Source organism: Dendrobates tinctorius, unplaced genomic scaffold (assembly GCF_039654945.1).
Source record: "Dendrobates tinctorius isolate UK_male_01 unplaced genomic scaffold, ASM3965494v1 ptg000143l, whole genome shotgun sequence".
In the NCBI taxonomy this organism is placed as follows: Eukaryota; Metazoa; Chordata; class Amphibia; order Anura; family Dendrobatidae; genus Dendrobates; species Dendrobates tinctorius.
In genome coordinates this window covers 45,068,640-45,091,283 of record NW_027361810.1, presented here as the reverse complement: position 1 = coordinate 45,091,283, position 22,644 = coordinate 45,068,640, and the positions used below count along the sequence as shown (strand labels likewise).

The following is a 22,644-nucleotide window of genomic DNA, read 5'->3' as shown; positions in this document are numbered from 1 at the left end:
TTCAACTCCTTTGGCATGGGTAAAAGTTATTTTTTCATTCCTATTACTTTTGGGACATTACTTGCACTTGTTTTTCCATCCAGCTTGTCCTATTGCAAGAGGATTGTGAACACCACAGCAGGGTTTTTTTGTACTTTCCTTCATTAAATAAGATTTGGTTCAGGTGATCACCTAATCAGAAGCACATTAAGTAGAATGAGGTGTACTCTGGTTGGAATTCAACTGACACTGGAATGGAATGGCTGTCAGACATGTAGAGAAGATGATTTTTATACAACTGTGCAGTAGTCTCTTAATTTCTGCCAGAGCTGTATAAGCGCTTTATAGCGGTATCATACAAGCGCTGTATGGCAGAATTACGGTATATAACCGCTATATAGCGGTATTATAGAAGCACGTTATGGCGGTATTATCCATAGGGGTATATTAATTCCTGCAAATTGCCATAAACAAGTTGTAAATGGGTAATGATAACAATCAGTACTAATTGATCAGCAGTTAATTGCTCCCGATACGTGCTGTGCAGAAACTGTGATCGAGGCAAAGTCTTGAGACTTGTAGTTCCGGACGCCAGATGCACAGGTGGTCCGCTCTCAGCTGGGCATGCGCACTCGTCCCCGCGCCCTGTAGGTGGCGCAGCGGGCAGCACTCGGGGGCGCGCCTTGGGAAGTTTCTCAGTCGCCTCCTCCTCTCAGCCCTGAGTCACAGGACGGCGGGAGCGCGCGCAGCCTGGAGCCCTGGATTGGCTGAGTGTCGTGGACGCGCTCGGCTGGCATTTGGCAGTTAGTTATTTGGGAAGAACGAGGAGGAAGAAGGAGCCCGAGCCCGGGGGAAGAGGGAAAAGTGATGGCGGCGCAGCGGAGAGCGCCATAACAAGTCCACGGAACTGCTAAGTATTCCCCCCCCCTAATTCCCGGTTGGATTATTCCTTGGCTTCATATTACTACTTGGGACTGATCCATAGCACGCTTTCTGGCGGGGGATAACAGGAGTTCAGGTAACTTTGTAAAGTTTACCGCGAGGTCGCCTGGAGGCTGCAGATTGGGGGTCGGGAGCTGGGGTCGGCCCCGGAGGGTCGGGGGGCGCTGCCGGGGTCCAGTGTTTGCCGCAGTGTTGTGCTTCTTCTACTTCCCCATTTGCTCCTGTGCATCCACATCCATTGTGTGCTCCTCATTGTCTGCAGGCGCTCATCCTGAGATCCCCCAGCCGGGCTGCCGGCCAAAAAGACTTGGAAGCCCTTTGTATAACGCTTGAATGGAAGTCTGAGTCCTCCTCTAGTATCACAGCAAGTTCAAGAACACAGTGTCTTCAGTGGAGAATCTCTGGTGGCCTTCATGGCGATGATGTTTGTGCCATCACTGGAGTAGGACCTGTCCCCGGCCATTGTGCCCGACAGGGGTGGTAGTACCATGCCGCTGCTGCCAGTCTCCTCCGGGCCGCTGCCGCTCTCTGTAGACGTCCGTGGAAAGTCGCCGCTGTCACCTCAGTCTGTGACCAGAAAAACATTGTAGGTCCCAAATTGTAGAAGTAGCGTAATTTATAACAAATCCCAAACCTCACTCGATACGGCCGCAGCAGCTCCAGATCCTGCGACTGTACCTTTCTTTGTTTACTTTCCCAGATGTGACCGCTGCAGCCAATCGCTGGCCGCATAAGTCATCTGCCGTCCATGCCAGCATCACCAGTAAGGCCAGCGATTGTCTGCAGAGGTCACTCGTCCCGGGAATAGTAAGTAAATGTCATTAGAGCGTGAATAAACTCGCATTACTCTGTCACCACTCGTCTTCTGAGGTTTCCTCCGGTCAGGCCCGTCTTCTAGGGAGGCCGTCCACCTTCTGTAATGTGGCCAGCACCTCTGGCGGCAGGCTGTATCCCTTTTGAAGGAAGGATTGGGCATCTTGACGTTTAACACACCCTATCCTTTTGCCCCTTGAGGCCCCGTACCCATAAGATAACAGGCCAGTCCTGCTGGAATGGATGGGTATGTGAGTGGGGTCATCTAGGTAAGAGTGTCGCAGCAAGTCACTTTGCATATAGGCTGTTATAGATGTGCATATATCTAGGTCGGTATCTCGAATGTGCCGAGAAAATCTTCAGGAGAGGATCCTCGTTTTCCACCTTTTTCTGCACCTCTGATGCGTATGATGGGGGGTTTAAACTCGCGTTCAGTGGCTCTTTACAAAATGGCACCTAGCCTGCATTGTGCAGCACTGTGGAATATGTTGAAGCCTTTTAGATACTGCAATCCTGATATGATGCGTTGTCGCATTCTTAAAGGGATTTTGCCATAAGTAACATTTTATCGCTTATTCACTGTATAGAAGGAAAATATTTGACTTCTGGGGTTCACTGGTCATGAATGCAAAAGTCCCCTGTGTGAATGGGGCCGTAGTGCAGGCGTGACCATTGCTCCATCCACTGACAATCTAGGACTTTAGAAGAAGATCTACATCAGTCACATGAGCGGTGGTAGCTATATGCTTATCATGTGCATGGTTGCTAAATGATCTTACGGTAACCCCTCTAATGGAGAAAGATGCATCAGATAAAAATGTAATTTTACTTATGGATCTCTTAGGAGGGTCCCAAATTGTTGCGGTTCCTCAGAGCTTTCGTCTGAAGCAATGTGATGTATAAGTGAGTCTTAACGGGGTGGTCCAGGTCTTTAACACAGGATAAGTCATCAATACCTGACCTCACAAATCAATTAGCTGCTCAGTTATGGAGCAGCACCGTATGGCTGTCAATGGAATAGTGGCCGGGTACTGTACAACTCCCACCTATTCAAATCAATAAGGGGCGGATGTGCAGTACCCAACCTTGTTCACTATTCCATCGGCGGAGCTGTGCTGAGCAGTTTCGGCAGCTTCTGACACTGGGAACAGCTGATCCGGGGGTGGTGCCGGGTGTCATTCCCTTACCGATTGGACATTGATGACCTGTCCTGTTAAACTCCCCCCTGTACAACCCCTTTAAATGGCTAAAGCCATAAAAATGTTAATTGTAGGAAGAATGATTTAGGAAATGACACTTTATCAAGTTTTTGTTTGCAGAGGAGATAGTTTGTGCCTTTTACATTCTTGACCGTTTTGGAGTTACTCTTATTATTTGACTACTGGAGCCTGATGTAGTTGTTGACATTTGGAATGTGTTTATTTTCTTATTGTCATTGTTTTTCCCCAGATCTTGTATTAATGACCTTGGTTCCTCCTATTGTAAATATTATACAAGTACTTAGCGGCTCTTCCTTATAAGTTTTATGCTAATGTCTCTGTTATTTAATGCACTCCTGCTGCAAAGCTGATGACAAAACATCATGGATAAATGTCTCGTTCCTCCCGTATGATTCTGTTCTTCTTTCGTTCAGCAGATGGTTGTCTTGTGGCAATGAAATTAGACAGACAGCTGAGTGCGGAGGAAGTGATTCACTGCTTGGGATTTCCCATGAACCCAGCGCTGCATTAATTCCTGTGATCCTCGTTTGTCCATGTGGAGAGGGGAGTGACGCTGAACATTTTCTCAAGCAGGCCAATTTGTGACCAAAAAAAAAAATGATGAAAACAGAAGGCAAAGGGGAGAGGAACCTCCGGAGTGCTTCTCCACACAGGAACGCATATAAATCTGATTTTCAGGCAATCAAGTGCTCATTTGATGGTGTCAAACCTGAGATCTCTCCGAAGCCCACCACTTTGAAGCTAAATGCTAATGGAGCACAGGGGGACCTTACCCGAGGCCGTGCCTCCTATGGCAATCGGGTACACAAGATCAAAAATATGTTCATGCAGATGAGCTCATCTCCTCCTGATCCGGTGGAAAGCAAACTTATAAGGCCTGAGATTTCTTCTTCTTCTCCTTCTCCTCCTCCGACAAACACTTTTGTAAGTGTGCAAAAGAACAACGCCTTAAATATCAGCCCCGATGTGCCATGTCCTGATAAAGTTGTCAAGACAGTGGAAGAAGTCGATTTGGACAAAGTAGCCTTAGCGGAAAAATTTTCAGAAACCAGGAAACTCTTTGAAAGAAATCTCAACCGCCAGACTACTTTTGACAGGTCTTCTCCAACCAAGGAGGACAAGTTGACCAAGCTTGACCGCAGACATGGATCTATTGAAATGGAGAGTGACTCTTGCGATCGTAGCCCTAGTAGTGTTTCGGCAAAGTCCACCACATCTACATCGTCTGAAAGCAATCAGTTCAACAGCCACCGGTCAACATCTTCATCATCTTCCTCCTTAAATGCGGGACTTATAAGCAGGAGATTGGAAAGTTTTCTTGCTGATAGTGACGGAGAGGAACCTAAAGATTTGTCAAAGACTAATGAAATTGTAATAGAGTCTGGTTGTAGTTCTGTTGTAAACGTTAATCACTCCAATGCCTTGACGGATTCGGGGCTGAATAATAATGAAGGGACCAAAAACATTTCTGCTCAGGATCAAAAGGTAGAAGAAGACCAGAACCTAAAGGATGATCAGGCTTCAAAAAATGCTTTAGTCCTAGAGGGATCTACTTATCTTCAGAATAACAATACACTTCCAGGTACAAAAGAGAACGCTTCTCAGACTCCGGGATTGGCCAAAACACAGACTCAGATGGTGCGAGCGGAGCTAGTGGTGTTACAAAACGAGTCCTCCGAGAGTGAAGAGGATGCAAACTTAAAAGATGATGTCTTTGAGGACATAAAGCCTCTTGGTCCAAAGCCATGTCTAAATGACAGCTTCCAGATCGCCGAGCGAAAGGTCAAGGATGAACGAAAAAGTCAATTAGAAGATGTAACAAACACAAGCACGGAGGTCGTCACAAAACCAACAGGTGATGCCACCGAAGAGGCGGACACCGACGAGGAGGATGGAAGTGAATTTGAAGAACAGATTGATAACAACAAAAACGTAGTACGGTATTCTACTGAAGCTTTTGGGATTGAAAATGCAGCCTTCGATGATGATAAAGACCTTGAAGGGGAACACCCTGGAGATGTAGTAAAAGAAGATGTGGATTATGACTTCACCAGTGATTATGAGGAAGTACCTGGCCTGTCGGAGGAAGAAGACCTAATGCCTGCCAGGAAAGTGAAGTTCTCAACAGCTCCGATTAAGGTATATAATAGTATTTTTTTTCCTATTACAGGAACTAGTGTGTTTAATTTTATTTTTTTTACTGTTTAAGTTTGTTGGTTTTGTAGACACAACTGATACATGATGATTTTCTGAATCAATCACTGAAGATAAATACTTTTTGAGAAGTTCCAAGCATCAATCAATGGCTGTGTTCACACTCTCGTAGGCCTCTATTCACTTGCCGGCCAAAAAGTGTGCTTTTTGGCTGTTGGAATTGTAAACGTCTGTATAATTTATTTTTTTTTTGTGCCCAAAGAATAAAAGACCAACTTGTGGTTATCGGTGTGGGGGGAATGTCAAAAAACGGAATAATAAAAGTATAAAACCTGTATTAGCAAATAATGGTTAAATGCTGGCACTATAAAGACAGGCACCCACATAGTAATACAAACAGCGGTATAAAATATACATATGTAAATACAAGGATGCACAATAAGATGTTACACCGCAAACCACCCAGGACAGGAGTATATGCCACAAATCAGAAGCATCAAGGAGACAGTTTCAAATGCTAAATGGTGAATAAGATACATTAAATGAACACTGGACACAGATGATGGACTTAGACAGATGGTACTAGATAGATATTTGTCCAAAGAGCATAGATGGAAGAACTGTGTTGAGGAGACCGTGTTACCAGGACAGAAGAAGGGAAAATGTCTATCTAGTACCATCTGTCTATGTCCAAGGTCATCCTCTGTGTCCAGTGTTGATTTAATGTATCTTATTCACCATTTAGCATTTGCAATGGTCTTCTTTTTCTAATATTTGGGGTGTAATATCTTCTTGTGATCTCTTGTATGTACATACAGTGGGGAAAATAAGTATTTGGTACACTACCGATTTTGCAAGTTTTCTCACAAAGACCAGAGAGGTCTGTAATTTTTATCATAGGTACACTTCAACGGTGAGACAGAATCTTAAAAAAAAAAAAAAAAAAAACTTGATATTTGGTACCGGAACCTTAGTTTTCAATTACAGAGGTCAGACGTTTCCTGTAGTTCTTGACCAAGTTTGCACACACTGCAGCAGGGATTTTGGCCCCCTCCTCCATACAGATCTTCTCCAGATCTTTCAGGTTTCGGGGCTGTCACTGGGCAACATTGAGTTTCAGCTCCCTCCAAAGATTTTCTATTGGGTTCAGGTCTGGAGACTGGCTCGGTCAGTCTAAGACCTTGAAATGCTTCTACGGAGCCGCTCCTTAGTTGCTCTGGCGGTGTGTTTCGGGTCTTTCTTGATACAGGAAAGATGTATATCTTTGTACCGTGTTAGCCAGTAGATAGAAAACTATTCAGAATTGAGAGTCATCTGTGGTTGATACCTTTTAATGGCTAACTGAAAAGATGGTAACACATTGCAAGCTTTCCAGACTACTCAGGTCTCTTCATCAGGCTAGACTAATGCAAAATCTGAAGACTCACATTTATGCACACTACAGCACAGAAAAAATGCAATAGATGAGACAAGTGACGTGAAGCAGAATTATGATTATGGGAAAGGGAGGGCTGTGGAGTCGGTAAGCCAAACCTGCGACTCCGACTCCTTAATTTCCCTTACACCGACTCCACGACTCCGACTCCCACATATATTGCTTATATTTAAGTGAAAAATTTATTGTAGTACAATGTGAACATCAGACATTTAATCATTTCTATGATGCAATAATCAAGATATTTAGATAGAACATAATATCTATTTATTGGAATACAACTTTAGAACACAAACTGTAATAAATTGTAAATATGTAATACACTATGTAATATCGATTACATACATTCGGTACAGACCTAAGTTTGGACACACCTTTTCATTCAAAGAGTTTTCTTTATTTTCATGACTATGAAAATTGTAGATTCATTCTGAAGGCATCAAAACTATGAATTACCACATGTGAAATTATATAATTAACAAAAAAGTGTGAAACAACTGAAAATATGTCTTATATTCTAGGTTCTAGCCACCTTTTGCTTTGATTACTGCTTTGCACACTCTTGGCAGTCTCTTGATGAGTTTCAAGAGGTAGTCACTGGAAATGGTCTTCCAACAGTCTTGAAGGAGTTCCCAGAGATGCTTAGCACTTGTTGGCCCTTTTGCCTTCACTCTGCGGTCCAGCTCACACCAAACCATCTTGATTGGGTTCATCAATAAATGATGGTCCAACTAAACACAAACCGGATGGAATAGCATGCCGCTGCAAGATGCTGTGGTAGCCATGCTGGTTCAGTATGCCTTCAATCTTGAATAAATCCCCAACAGTGTCACCAGCAAAGCATCCTCACACCATCACACCACCTCCTCCATGCTTCACAGTGGGAACCAGGCATGTAGAGTCCATCCGTTCACCTTTTCTGCGTCGCACAAAGACACGGTGGTTGGAACCAAAGATCTCAAATTTGGACTCATCAGACCAAAGCACAGATTTCCACTGGTCTAATGTCCATTCCTTGTGTTCTTTAGCCCAAACAAGTCTCTTCTGCTTGTTACCTGTCCTTAGCAGTGGATTCCTAGCAGCTATTTTACCATGAAGGCCTGCTGCACAAAGTCTCCTCTTAACAGTTGTTGTAGAGATGTGTCTGCTGCTAGAACTCTGTGTGGCATTGACCTGGTCTCTAATCTGAGCTGCTGTTCACCTGCGATTTCTGAGGCTGGTGACTCGGATGAACTTATCCTCCGCAGCAGAGGTGACTCTTGGTCTTCCTTTCCTGGGGCGGTCCTCATGTGAGCCAGTTTCTTTGTAGCGCTTGATGGTTTTTGCCAATGCACTTGGGGACACTTTCAAAGTTTTCCCAATTTTTCGGACTGACTGACCTTCATTTCTTAAAGTAATGATGGCCACTCGTTTTTCTTTACTTAGCTGCTTTTTTCTTGCCATAATGCAAATTCTAACAGTCTATTCAGTAGGACTATCAGCTGTGTATCCACCAGACTTCTGCACAACACAACTGATGGTCCCAACCTCATTTATATGGCAAGAAATCCCACTTATTAAACCTGACAGGGCACACCTGTGAAGTGAAAGCCATTTCCGGTGACTCCTCTTGAAGCTCATCAAGAGAATGCTAAGAGTGTCCAAAGCAGAAATCAAAGCAAAAGGTGGCAACTTTGAAGAACCTAGAATATAAGACATACAGTATTTTCAGTTGTCTCACACTTTTTTGTTAATTATATAAGTCCACATGTGTTAATTCCTAGTTCTGATGCCTTCAGAGTGAATCTACAATTTTCATAGTCATGAAAATAAAGAAAACTCTTTGAGAAGGTGTGTCCAAACTTTTGGTCTGTACTGTGTGTATGTATGTGTGTGTATGTATATGTGTGTGTGTGTATATATATGTATATGTATATGTGTGTGTGTGTGTGTGTGTATATATATATATATATATATATATATATATATATACACACTATGACTTATCTCGGCTAAGACAAAGCCTAGATCCTCAGGCTACATTCACACCATGGGCGTAGCCAGGATCAAACCTGGGGGGGGGGGGGGGGCAGAACCTCATACTGTACACCCCTTCACTTGAAAAAAAAGCCTGCACCTTGAGAAGATGTGGTGGTGAATTTATTCCAACTATCAGTTGATGCTGATGTTACTGAAGACGAGCAATGCCTGTCCTGGGCGTCCTTTTGGGCAGCTATGAGGTGTACCTGACTGGTGCTAAAAAAAAGGAGTGTTAGTCTGTGTGCTATCCGGCTTTCATTCTTTTTGGGACAGATATGATATGGATAGACAGAAATGGATATATAGATAGAGCAGATTTCTAATCTGCTTTTGCTATTAAAAACATTATCTATGAGCTCAAAAACCTTTCAGGTGATGCAGTTTTTTAAAAAGCTGATCTGCTTTTGCAACTGAAAAACGTATCCTCAAACGCAGGAAAAACGCTGTGTGTGAATGTAGCCTTAGATCAGGAATAGAACAGCCATTTATAGGACATTTCATAACTTTCCCAAATTCCTATAAAAAAATATTCAGCACATTCTGCATTGAACTACTGTATCCAATTTATTATATATTTTAGGAGTCGGAGTCGGTCCATTTTATACCAACTCCGACTCCACCAAAATGAGCTCCGACTCCACGACTCCGACTTCACAGCCCTGAGAGGGAGAAACATAAATATTGAACCGGTTCATAGATAAGGAGTCCAGATGTGTTATTGTCCTCTGATTGTGGTCTCCTAATGTGTTGTGATGCCCCCACAAGGTCTTAGGAGCAAATTCCTTAATTGATGTAAAAAGACATAAATCCATGCGACACATTCATTCCAGCATTGAGAGTGTCAAAGGTCGTCATAAATTTATACTCAGACTCTTCTCTCTCTCTGAGATGTGAAGTTACCTTTCAATACCAGAAATTTCATATCCCTGGTGTTGTGGTCCTTCATACAAAAATATTTGGCCATAGGTAGATCCATTCTTTGTTCTCTTATTGTGTGACGATGAGCATTCTTCCTTGTTCTAAGCTTTTGACTTGTCTCCCCCACATACAGACCCCCAGTTGGACATTTAGTACAAATAATTAAGTACACCACATTAGATGTAATGCAGCTGAAAGTACCTGGTAAGTTCCTTATCTATGAACTGGTCCAATATTTGTTTCTCCCTCTCCCATAATCATAATTTTGCTTCACGTCACTTGTCTCATCTATTGCATTTTTTCTGTGCTGTATTGTGCATAAATGTGACTCTTCAGATGTTGTATTAGTCTAGCCTGATGAAGAGACCTGAGTAGTCTCGAAAGCTTGCAATGTGTTGCCATCTTTTCAGTTAGCCATTAAAAGGTATCAACCACTGAGGACTCTCAATTCTGGGTCTTTCTTGAGGATGTTTACAAAAGTGGATTTGCCTGCAGCGATGTTCCCCTCTATAGAGATCCGCTACACCTTGCTCCTTTTACCCGGGGATGATGTGGTGGAGGAGGGCGATGGCGGGAGCTCGGAGCAGCTTCTCTTCGGTGGGGTGGCCATGGCGGGATCATCATTACGCTGACAGGAGATGCGACGTCTGAATCTCCCGCTCGTTCTGAGTTTTGGCGCAAGCAGGCCACCACATCATCCCTGGGTAAAAGGAGCAAGGTGAAGTAGATCTCTATAGAGGGGAACATCGCTGCAGGCAAATCCACTTTTGTCAACATCCTCAAGAAATGAAGACTGGGAAGTTGTTCCTGAACCTATAGCAAGATGGTGCAATGTTCAGAGCAATCAGGATGAATTTCAGGAGCTCACAACCTCCCAGTAGAGTGGTGGCAATCTTCTTCAGATGATGTATGAAAAGCCTGAACGCTGGTCCTTCACCTTTCAGTCCTATGCTTGTTTCAGTCGTATTCGGGCCCAGGTGAAAGCTTTTACTAATGGTAATGTTTAAGATTGTGGTCCCAACTCTCTTCAGGTCATTGACCAGGTCCTCCCGTGTAGTTCTGGGCTGATTCCCTTACCTATCTGAGAATCATCCTTACTCCACCAGGCGAGATCTTGCATGGAGCCCCAGGACGAGGAAGATTGACAATCATCTTGTTTCTTCCATTTTCTAATAATAGTGGCAATAGTTATTGCCTTGTCACCAAGCTGTTTGCCTACTGTTCTGTAGCACATCCCAACCTTGTGCATGTCTATAATGTTGTCCCTGGTGTCCTTAGCTTTTTGGCCTTGTCCATGGTGGAGAGGATGGAGTGTTACTGAGTGTCTGGCAGGTGTCTTTTATACAGGTAATGAGTTTAAACAGGTGCAATTAATACAGGTAATGAGTGCAGAGTAGGAGACTTCTTACAAAAAGACTAACAGGTCTGTGAGAGCCAGAATTCTTGCTGGTTGGTCGGTGATCAAATACTTATTTAACGCAATAAAATTCAATTTCATTATTTACAAATCATACAATGTGATTTTCTCACTTTTATTTTTAGATTCTGTCTCTCACAGGTGAAGTGTACCTACGATAAAAATTCTAGACCTCTCCATTCTTTATAGGTGGGAAAACGTGCAAAATCGTCAGTGTATCAAATACTTATTTTCCTCACTGTATGTATATTTAATATTGCTGTTTTTATTAGTGTGGGCACCTGTCTTTTATAGTGCCACTATTTAACCATTGTCTGCTGCTAATAAAGGTTTTCTTTTTTTCTTACACTTTTTAATGTTCTAGTTCGGACTTTATCGATGACCACAAGTTCGGCTTTTAGTCTTTGGGCACATACTTCTTCCGGATGGTCTGCCATTCTATTTTCCTGCCTATGTATGTCAGTACATCTATCTGTTATGCAATCCACATATGTTTTATACATTATTGTTGCTTCTGTACTTTTCTGGAGTAATTTTCTCCTTTTTAGTGACATTAATATTTGCGCCTTATTCTTTGTATGTTACGTAGGTTGAAAAAAAGACCTCGGTCCATCATGTTCAACCGTTCTCTACTGATTGTTAATTTTGTCACTAAATTAACTATAACCCACAATGTCGTGTACTGAGGAAATCATCCAGCCATATTTTTTTTTTTTTTTTTTATAAGCTGCTATAGTGTCCACCATTACTACCTCTCGTGGTCGGACATTCCACATTCTGACTGCTCTACCTGTAAAGAACCCTTTCCCATTTAGATCCCGGAATCACCGTTCTTCCACCTGTAATGAGTTCCCCCTGACCTTGGTATAGTCATTGGAAGGAATAAGTCATGCGTCAGTCCTTTGTACTGACCACACATGTTATTGCGCCACTTTTTAAGTTGTTTTTTCTTTTGACAACTTTGTTGCTATTCTAGACAGAGTAATGGAATGTGATCTTTGCCAAATGTCACATTTTATTTGTAAGGTCAGTCCCTGTCTGAAGTTTTCAGTTTGGCAAATATTTTTGACTTTTGGTGCCCTGTATGCCATTTTGAAGAGTTTGGCGCCCCCCCCCCCCCCCCCAAAAAAAAAAAACAGCAAATTGAACAAGACTAATAAAAAGAAACTTAAAAAAAATTGCAAATTATGAATAAGAGCAGATTTGCAATACTTGGCATCGGCCAGAAACCAAGTTATGGGAGCTATGCTGGTCGTCTGCAACGGTTTACATCTGTCCGCCATAGCTGAGATCAGCTGATCGGCGAGGGGGCGGCGTTATAACCGATCGGTGGGGTGGGGGGCATTATGACCGGCGGGGGCAGGCGTCATTACCGATCGTGTGGATAGATCATCATCATGATTGCGGTGGATAGCCACTATCCGTAGCAGATGTGCAGGGTATTACAGCTATGTACTATTGACGTTAATGAGGGGGCTGTAGCACTTGCATGCGCACATTGGGCTCTTCAAACAGGTGCTCCGCAGTGGTCCCAAGTGACGCACCCCCCCCATGATCAGATATTGATGGCCTATTGACGTCCTGAATAAAATACTGATTGGGCACTTCTGGTTGCAGAAGTCCAGGTCCAGATGGAATACAAAGTGGATCCGACATGTTGTAGCCTAAATGAGTATTTTATTGATTAAAAAAAAAAAAAAAAAAGTACTCCAATATAAAAAAAGAAAAAAAAAACAGAAGACAAGCAAAGTGGGAGGTAAAAAGTTCATGCAACTCGTTTCAATGCCGGAAACTGCGTCTTCATCAGGCATGATGGAACCAAGTCCCTGGTTGCAATATAAACTCTAGGATGAAGGGAAATTTAAGTTTCTTGACCCCTGAGCTCATAAAAAATTGCAAAAACAAAAATACTATAAAAAGTCTAAAATACCAGCGTGTTCTGTAAAAGTGGACATAAATCAGTTATGCCACGCGACTGCTGCAGCCAGTCAGTGGCTGCTAATGGGCTACTTCGCCCACACTTCAGAGCGGCGCCATTGCTGGCAGCGAGTATTTTACACGGTGACTACAGCGTTTAACAAAGGGTTGTCTCTATAGTGGACAAGAATGGTAACACAAAAACATTGAAATACAGAACAAGATACCCGTACTATCCAAAATGCCAACCTTTGTGATAAAAGGAATTCTTGTAATAGCAAAGAACATTGCATTCTCTTAGCGCTCACGTTATTCTGACAGTTTCTATGGTGATCTAATTTTATTTGTTTTTTTTTTTTCTTTCTTTGTTTTCTTCAAGAAATGATTTTTATACATGTTTCTTTATACCTTTTTCGGTCCTCTACTACATCGGGTCCTTACCCAACATGCAGGGAGCACTGCAGCATTGCACACCTATGGCCATGAGAAATGTCAGTGTAGATACATCACATTCCCAGAGACTGACTGGTAATTCACGGTCTTAATCACTGGGAATGTCTGCTTGATCCAAGTCATAATTGGATTTGTTGTCATAGATGTGTTTTTGTAGTTCGGTAATGTCGTGATTTAATGAAGTGTTCTGAGCAAAGCTGGATGAAGATACAGTATGGAAAAGCAAATTTAGTGTTTTATTCATTTTCACATTATTCATTTTAAGAATTTAGCAAGAGTTACTAATATGTTTCGTGACGAATTTGTGATTGGCGCCACTGCCTCAGGTCCGATTAGGAAGGGACTTGCGGCTATGAGATGTACTCCACCATAGACCATCACGGGCATGTAAAGGTACACCACTGTATGTGGTCCCAGGGGGTATAGGCAGATGCGTAACCAGTTACGAACGACATATGCTATGTTATGGACATCTTGGACTTGATGGGGCTGCTGTACTTAAGCTGGTAATTCCTTTTTTTTTTTTTTTAAAGTTTTTTTTCTATGTACTTTAAAAGGAACAAGTTATGTCACATTCCGTTCCCCAGCCTCTGACTTCCTGCTTGGCGGGAGTGATTGGGGGGGGGGATGCTCTCATGATTGACAGTCCAGACCAGTGGTGTGACCAAGCCCAAATGTGTGCTCTCCAATGATGAAAGCAGATCCATCATTGAAGGAGCTCAGGGGCACTGAAGCTGGTCAGGTCCAGAGCATCGCATGCAGGATCTATAGCAAAGAGCTTGTAAGTGCTGCACAGCTCGCCCTAGGTAACTAGCCAACTCTGATAGACTTTACCGGAGGCTGGTAACCTAGACAACAAATAGACAACTATAGAATTATAAATCCCTCTGTTCTTAAGAATAGATCCTTTTTTTTGTAAGAAGTGAGTAGCAAAGTTGGTTGATTTTACAAAAGCCATTTAGGAAGAAGATGAGGCGAGAGAGGCTCCATATCATGCCAGGATTACACAGACATTACAGGGGTCGGGCATTAAATGACCCCTGGGTTTTGCAGGATTGGTTACCCTAGGAGAGGTATGAGTGATGGGAAAGTAAACAGGTGCAAAACTGTGTTGTTGTTTTTTTTTTTTTGTTTTTTTTTTGCTCGGAATACGTTTAGCGCCATCACTGCAAGGGAATAGAATTTTTTTTTTTTCTCTTTTTATGTATTTCTAAGCGTCCTCCCTCAGCCCTCACTCCCATACATACTTATGAATGGCCCTTTCATCCTTGTATTGCCATGTTTGTTTTGTGACTTTGTCCTCTACCAACAGTATTCCTTGTCTTTATCGTGGCTCTTGTATCAGTAGCTGATTTGCTGACTTGCAGCTGCGCTTGGCATACTGTACTTTTATTTCCCTGAGAAACATTACTCTAAAATTCCCATGATTGAAGAACACATCAGTCTCTGATAAAAACATATGAGAAATGTTTTTTCCAGGACGTCCACCTGACAGCACCATGGAAGACGTCCCCCTCCTCCTTACAGGGACAGGAAAAGCACATGAGAGGTTAAAAGGTCATGTCCCACCCCTTCTCCTTCAGTGTTTTTCCTGTCCCTGCACGGAGAGACACACGAGAGACTGCTATGAACTTACCGGATGGGCTCAGGGGATCGTGCGGCCAGTCCAATCCTTCCCCTGTTAAGAGGTCCTGGGGCCGAAACTCCCCGAGGGGGAGTCCCTGTGCTCCAAAGGCCAGGAGCAGGATGACGCTCTTGGAGGGAGCCGTTCCTCCCTGTGGGAGGCTCTCGGATCCAGGATTCACCGCCATAGCAGGCGATGGTCGGCTCCCTGTAGGCAGCTGGCCGAGTGGGCACCGACAGGAAATCAGCGCGGTCGGCGCAGGAAAGCGGAAGGCTGCCTTTTGGCTCCAGCAGTCCGCCATAGCAGGCGGTAGTCGGCTCCCCACAGGCAGCTGGCCGGGCGGGCACCGGCGGCAAGAGAACAGCGTGGTCGGGCGCGGGCGCAGCCCGCGCAGGAAGTGGAAGGAGGCGACCTATCGCGAGAATTCGCGCGTCATGTCTGGTGACGTCGCACGCCGGGGTTGAATTCCAGTGCGCGCTCCAGAGGCCCACATCGCTCTGGAAGCACAGATCGCGTAGGATGGAAGAAAACGCTCTGGCAGGTGGAGGGGTAAGTGCGCCTGGCGCAGATCACCCTCCCCACACCCATGTCCGTAGCCCGGGACTGAGACGGTTACCCCATCTTGTATTATTAGGATAAGGGAACCCCAGCAGAATCCCCCTCTGGGGTCATGGACCCGGCTAAAGCCACCTCCAAATCGGTCCGATGCCCCGTATGCAGGGTAAAGCTGCCAGACACCTATAACAAGACCCTATGCGGGAAATGTACCTCAAGGGTCATAGGCGAGGAGCAACCATCCCTCCTTTCCAAGATGAGATCATTGATAAGGAAGGAAGTCCAGGCCTCTAGAGCCAGCCTCGCACAGCGTCAGTCCCCCAGCCCAGGGCCGAGCCGCAAGCGCCCGAGGTGGGAGGCAGATCCAGTTTCGGAAGAAAGCCCTAGTGAGGAGTTCGATTTCCGTGATTCAGATCAGCAGGAAGAAGGTGAGATCCCGGGGGATAGACAGGATCAGGGCAGGAAGTACCTGTTCAGACTGGAGGACACGGACGAGTTGGTCCAGGCAGTCAGAAATACTATGCAAATGGAGGAAATCCCTAAACCGCAGTCCAGGCAGGACTTAATGTTCGTAGGACTGGTGGCTCGGAGACAGGTCATGTTCCCCGTAAGTGAGCACATCAAGACGATGGTCCAGGAGGAGTGGAAAGAGGCAGAACGTCGGTTGATACTCTCCCGAGACTTTAAGAATAGACTGCCTTTTGATCCCGAGGAAACACGGGCATGGGACGAAGTCCCTAAAATAAACGTTCCAGTAGCCAAGGTTACCAAGAAGACTGCCATCCCATTTGAGGACTCGTCAAGTCTCCGAGACCCGATGGATAGGAAGGCGGACGTCTTGTTAAAAAGAACATGGGAGACGTCGGCGGCTCTTATTAGGGCCAACATAGCAGCCACCTCGGTGGCCAGACCTATGTTTTTGTGGATGGCGCAGTTGGAAGAGCACCTAACCAACAAGACTCCTAGATCAGAGATCCTAGCATCACTTCCTCTTATGAAATCGGCCACGGCGTTCCTGTCGGATACGTCGGCGGAGTCAGTGAGGTTTGCAGCCAGAAACAGCTCCCCCTCTATTGCAGCCCGAAGAGCAGTCTGGCTTAAATCCTGGTCTGGAGATAACGCCTCTAAAACAAAGCTATGCGCCATCCCCTTCTCGGGACTGAGGGTATTTGGTCCAGCCCTAGATAACATTCTAGAGCTAGTGTTCGATAAAAATAAAGGGTTCCCAGAGGAAAAACCCAAGCGGCCCCAGTCCTTTCGGAGAGGCTCCTTCTCTAGGAGACAGACTGACTTCAGGGTTCAGGCTAGGTCCAATAGAGGCTCCTACAGCCAAGGGGGGAGGAACAAGGGTTCCCTATTCGCGTCAACGTCTAGTTCTAGGAGGCAATGACGCCATAGGTATTGGGGGGGAGACTGCGCCACTTCGCAGCAAACTGGTCCCGATTCACCCACAATCAGTGGGTTCTCAGAACCATCGCGGAGGGCTACAGTATAGAGCTCTACTCTCCTCCCCCCAACAGATATATTACCCTCACCGTTGTCCCGGCGGACTCTGCAATGTGGACGGATCTTCAGGATATGGTCAACTCAAAAGTTATAGTACCAGTTCCCCCGACTGAAAGAGGAAGAGGGCATTACTCTTCCCTGTTCTCGATCGCAAAACCATCCGGCGAGGCCCGCACCATCATAAACCTGAAGCCGCTAAATGCCTGGGTCAGGTACAAGAGATTCCGGATGGAATCAATCCGATCCACAATACTCATAATAGACAGGGACGCAGTCATGTGCACCCTAGACTTAAAGAAGGCATACTATCAGGTCCCTATCCATCCCTCATCCCAGAGGCTACTAAGGTTTGCGGTCAGTTTACCAGCCTGGACCTGCCACTTCCAGTTCCAGTGCCTTCCATTTGAGTTAGCTTCAGCTCCCAGAATCTTTGCAAAACTGGTGGTGGAGATGGTAGCCTACCTGAGGGATCAAGGTATCGTGATCATTCCATATCTAGACGACTTCCTACTGGTGGCAAGATCAGAAGAAGCGCTCGTTCGAGACAGAAACATAGCAACGACTGTAATGGAGTCCCTCGGCTGGGTGATCAGTTGGATGAAATCGGACCTCAGGCCAGAGACAAAGTATTCCTCGGAGTCCTTCTAGACTCGGCCAGCAGAATATCCCGGCTACCCGAGAAGAAGCAGAGAACTATTCAGGCCAGGGTTGGAGACCTGTTGGAGCGGCAAGGCTCCATAAGAGAGGCAATGGAAGTTTTGGGCCTCATGACGGCCTGCATCCCATGTGTCCGGTGGGTGCAGTTCCACTCGATCATTACAGAGGGAGATCCTTGCAAAATGGGACAGAAGGCAGACGTCGCTTGACAAACCCCTATGGCTACCAGAACGGGTGAAGGAGTCCTTACGGTGGTGGACACAGCCCAGAAACCTTCAGGTGGGCGTACTATGGACAACCTCTCCATACGTGGTAGTCACCACAGACGCCAGTACGTGGGGATGGGGAGCCCACATAGAAGGGAAGATCTTCTAGGGAAGATGGCCAGTAGACATCAGGACCAGATCCTCCAATTTCAGAGAGCTCTACGCGGCCTGGGAAGCGCTGCGGCAAAACCAGGCGGTACTAAGGAATCGTCACGTTCGCATATTATCCAACAACGAAACGGCAGTGGCATTCCTGAAGCACCAGGGAGGGCCCAGACATCAACCACTAAAGGCCTTGGCGGGAAGAATATTCGCTTTGGCAGAACGAACAGTCCGATCAGTGACCGCAGTACACTTAGAAGGTTCCCAGAACGAAGTAGCAGACTTCTTGAGCAGACAACAGATCCACCCGACGGAGTGGGAACTGAATGGGGAAATCTTCAACCATCTCTGTCAGCGTTGGGGGTTCCCCAGTATAAATCTATTCGCAAGCCGAAAGAACTCAAAGGTCCCCAGATTCTACTCCTTGAATCTGGCAGACAGTCCGGAGGCTGTAGACGCCCTGAGCCAAACTTGGGGAGAACCCCTCTCTTATGCGTTCCCACCACTGGCTGTCATACCGGCAGTGCTCAGGAAGATACGCGAGGACCACGCAAGAGTGATGTTGATCGTTCCATACTGGCCGAGGAGAAGCTGGTTTTCCCTGCTAGGAGCCATGGCAGTAGGAAATCCAGTCGAACTACCCCTGTGGAAGGACATTCACCAGGGCCCGATCCACCACCCGAACCCAGCAAGACTCCACCTATCGGCTTGGATCCTGAGAGGGACATCCTGAAGGCAAAGGGGTTGTCAGATCAGGTCATATCCACCCTACAGGCCAGTAGGAAGCCGGTGACATCCGCAATCTATCGAAAGATATGGAAAAGATTCTGTCTGGAGGGTGGCAGGTCCGATCTCGTGACAGGCACCCCTGACCTCCCTAGCATACTAAACTTTTTGCAGTCAGGGTTTAATAAAGGCCTTAAGCCCAGCACTCTAAAAGTCCAGATTTCGGCCTTAAGTGCCTTCTTCGATTACCAGTTAGCTTCCCATCCCTGGGTAATAAGATTCATACGAGCCACGCAGCGCCTGTGCCCCACGATTAGGCAGCTCACCCCGCCTTGGGACCTGGGCCTGGTACTCGGGTTTCTCTGTACAGACTCCTACGCCCCCAGCGAGAAAATAACCATTTCTTCTCTTACTCGTAAGACGGCCTTCCTGGTAGCCATTACTACGGCCAAAAGAATAGGGGAGATCCAGGCCCTGTCCACTAAGGACCCATATCTCCAGAGAAGAGATGACCGGATAATCTTAAGGTTGGACCCGGCATTTATCCCAAAGGTAGCCTCTTCTAAAAATATAAACCAGGAGATAGTGTTACCATCGTTCTGCGATAATTCCCAAAATAAAAAGGAACAGCGTCTTCACTCACTGGATGTGAGGCACGCAGTCCTAGACTATCTTAAGACCACCAATAGTTGGCGCATTGACCCAAATCTGTTCATCCTTTTTGGGGGTAAAAATAAGGGGAAAAAAGCCTCTAAGGCGTCCATCGCACGATGGATTACCTCAGTAATCTCTGACTCCTACCAAGCCAAAGGCGCCAGTCCACCAAATTCTGTAAAGGCCCACTCTACGTGGGCAGTATCGGCCTCATGGGCCGAACGGGCGGAGGCCTTGGTCGATCAGATCTGTAGAGCAGCAACCTGGGCCAATCTTAATACATTCTGTAAGCACTATAAGCTTGATGTGTTATCTGGTCAACAGACCGCATTTGGGAGAAAAGTTCTCCAGGCGGTAATCCCACCCTGAGGAGGTGCTTTGGTACTCTCCATGGTGCTGTCAGGTGGACGTCCTGGAAAAGAGGTATTAGACCTACCGGTAATGATGTTTCCAGGAGTCCATCCTGACAGCACGGGTAGTTCCCTCCCTATTTGTTATCTTATGTTTATTTCTTGTCATATGCTGTAATATGATTGTTTCATTAAAGTGTAACTTGCATTATCCACGTTGTGGTACTTGTTAAATCACTGAGGGAGAAGGGGTGGGACATGACCTTTTAACCTCTTGTGTGCTTTTCCTGTCCCTGTATGGAGGAGGGGGGCGTCCTCCATGGTGCTGTCAGGATTGACTCCTGGAAACAACATTATCGGTAGGTCTAATACCTATTTTTCCTCTTCGCCACGACAGCACCCACTGAGAGAGGGGATCCGCCCCTAGGAACAGGAAACCTACAGAGAGATAAATGGGGCGGTCCCCCTCGCTCCCTCAGTTTGGTTTCCTGTTCCTAGAAGGAACCCGCAGAAGAGGATGCCTGGTCTGGTAGCCGCCCGCATGCATGATATGACCAGCAGGGGCCCCAGGACTGGAAGCAGCGTCAGGCGGAGAGAAGGTTCCCCCCGTGGCTGGTAAGGAGTGGCGAGGCTCACTATTTTATTGGGCAGGTCGCCCCCCCCCTGGAGCGGGACAGACGCATTACAGGAGCGCGGCACCGGGGATGGTACCCCCCCCCGACGGAAAACCGGAGATCCTGAGCTCGCGCAGATGTGGTGGTGCCAGCAGCGCTAAGAGGGAGAACAACATACACTTCAGCAGGTATGTCCCGGCGAGGAACGGGCAGCGATCGAGCGGGCAGGAAGCCGGCACTCCCAGGCTGAGGCGACCCAGAAGTTCAGGAACAGCTTCCGGGGTCAGGTGAGGCAGAAAACAGCGGTATTGAGGGAGCAGGCGGCCACGCATGCGCTATGGGGGGGGGGGGAGGAAAAAAAACAAGGGGCGAAACCAGGAAGCTGCATAAAAAAACACCGGTAATACTACAGCGGTGCGCAGCTATGTCGTCCACAAACGACCCGGTTTCGCTCCAGTTGAGCCAGCCAGGGGAATCCCCACAGGGCAGCAGAAAGAGCAGTAGTACGAGAAGGAGCGGCAGCACCAGGAGAAGTGGCAGCTCCAGAAGAGAATCCAGCGGGCACTCTAGGCAGAATGAGCCCACGGAAAAGAAGCGGAAAGAGAAAAAGCCGTCCAACTCCTCACCTAAGCCTGAGTCGCGAACCCCGCAGCTGGTATTTTGCTGACGAGATTCACGGGTGAGTGTTTTTAGTCAGACTTACAGCTGATGGCGTTTCTCTGGTTCATACCCTTTAGGCCAAAGGAACAGAGAAGGCGAAAAATAGTGTGCCTTATGTTCTCAGCCCCTCCCAGACGGCCACTCTAAGAGACTGTGTGTATCGAGAAGACCTTACAGGAGGAATCCTCAGGGAAGAAAGAGGATATCCGAGCAATAATTAGAGAGGAGCTACAGGCCTTAGGCAGCTCCAGTAGTCTGGGGGGGTCACTCCTCTGTCAGAGGAATAGCTTCACCGGCGTCTGGATTGCCGTCAGAGACTGGGGAGCTAGACTCGGATAGATCCCAGGAATACTTGTCCTGAGATGAGGAGGAACAGGCATGTTTCCCTACGGACAGTGTTAATAACTTGGTGAAGTCCGTCCGAAATACCATGGGGCTACCTGAGACTAAGGACCCCAAAACTCCGCAGGAGATGATGTTCGCAGGTATTTCCCGGAAAAAGATCCGGGCCTTCCCAGTAGTTCCAGCTATAAAGGAGCCTGTGAGGAGGGAGTGGGAGAAACAGGGTCAGAGAACCTTCCTCCCCTTAACTCCAAAACTTAAATATCCATTTGATGGCGAGGAATTGACGTCTTGGTCGAGAGCCCCCAAAGTAGACGCGGCAGTGGCCTCCACTTCTCGCAGATCTTCCCTGCCGGTGGAAGATTCGGGGACGCTAGCTGATTCATTAGATTTTAAGACAGATACCTTCCTTAAACGATCTTGGGAGGCGTGCACGGCCGCTTTTAAGCCAGCAATAGCAGCCACATGCACAGCGAGGTCAATGTTGATATGGTTGGATGACTTAGAAGGAAAAATTAAAAGTGGAGCACCTAGAGACAAGCTCCTTTCCTCTCTTCCCCTGATTTAAGGGGGCAGCGGCCTTCCTGTCTGACTCCTCAGCTGACTCTCTCCGATTATCTGCTAGAGCAGCAGGGCTAACCAATTCATGCTGGCGGGCCTTATGGTTAAAAGGGTGGAGAGGAGATACGCAGACAAAGACCAAACTTTGCGCTATACCCTGCCAGGGTAAGTACCTATTTGGCACGGAGGTGGACGAGATCCTAACCAAGGCGGGTGAGGAAGAAAGGTTTCCCTAACCCGTATATTCCCTTCAACAGGAGAGCCTTCAGGAAGCCTCCGTTTGGGAAAAAGGATTTCAAACCTCAGGACCGCTGGGGCAGTAAGGATCCCAAACAGAGGGGCAGCCTATTTGGGAAACGTCTCTTCAGACCAGGGGACAGGTTCCGATAGCACCAGTTCACCGGTAGGTGGCAGGATACTGAAATTCAGCCGCCAATGGGAAAAAATTACATCCAACCCCTGGGCCTTTAATATCGTTTCATCAGGCCTAGAACTAGAATTTGTTCGGCACCCACCGAACGCCTTCCTATTGACTGCAATGAAGTCCCAAACACAGCAGGAAGCACTGGAGATGGAGATTACAGCGCTGTTAACCAAGCGCGTTCTGATAGAGGTCCCAGGTGACGAAAGGGGAAGGGGCTTCTATTCTCCCCTGTTTTTAGTCCCTAAGCCAGATGGTTTCTTTAGGACAATAATACATTTGAAAAAGCTTAATACATTCTTGAGGCTGTTTAAAATGGAGTCAATACATTCAGCAATA

General features: G+C 46.4%; 1 protein-coding gene across 4 annotated transcripts in view; it reads left to right on the top strand.

Moving 5' to 3' along the window:
- Positions 1-556: 556 nt before the first annotated feature.
- The window catches only part of LOC141049426 (neurabin-2-like), a 114,918-nt gene continuing 92,830 nt past the window's right edge, over positions 557-22,644 (top strand). The window contains exons 1-2 of one of the 4 annotated variants that reach the window (XM_073545893.1): positions 557-997; positions 3,371-5,093. In XM_073545893.1, the coding sequence (XP_073401994.1) occupies positions 3,552-5,093 (1,542 nt within the window). In that variant the 5' untranslated portion in view covers positions 557-997; positions 3,371-3,551. Of the gene's footprint in view, positions 998-3,367; positions 5,094-22,644 lie in introns of all 4 variants that reach the window. The other 3 variants (XM_073545889.1, XM_073545890.1, XM_073545892.1) reach the window with 3 other exon arrangements.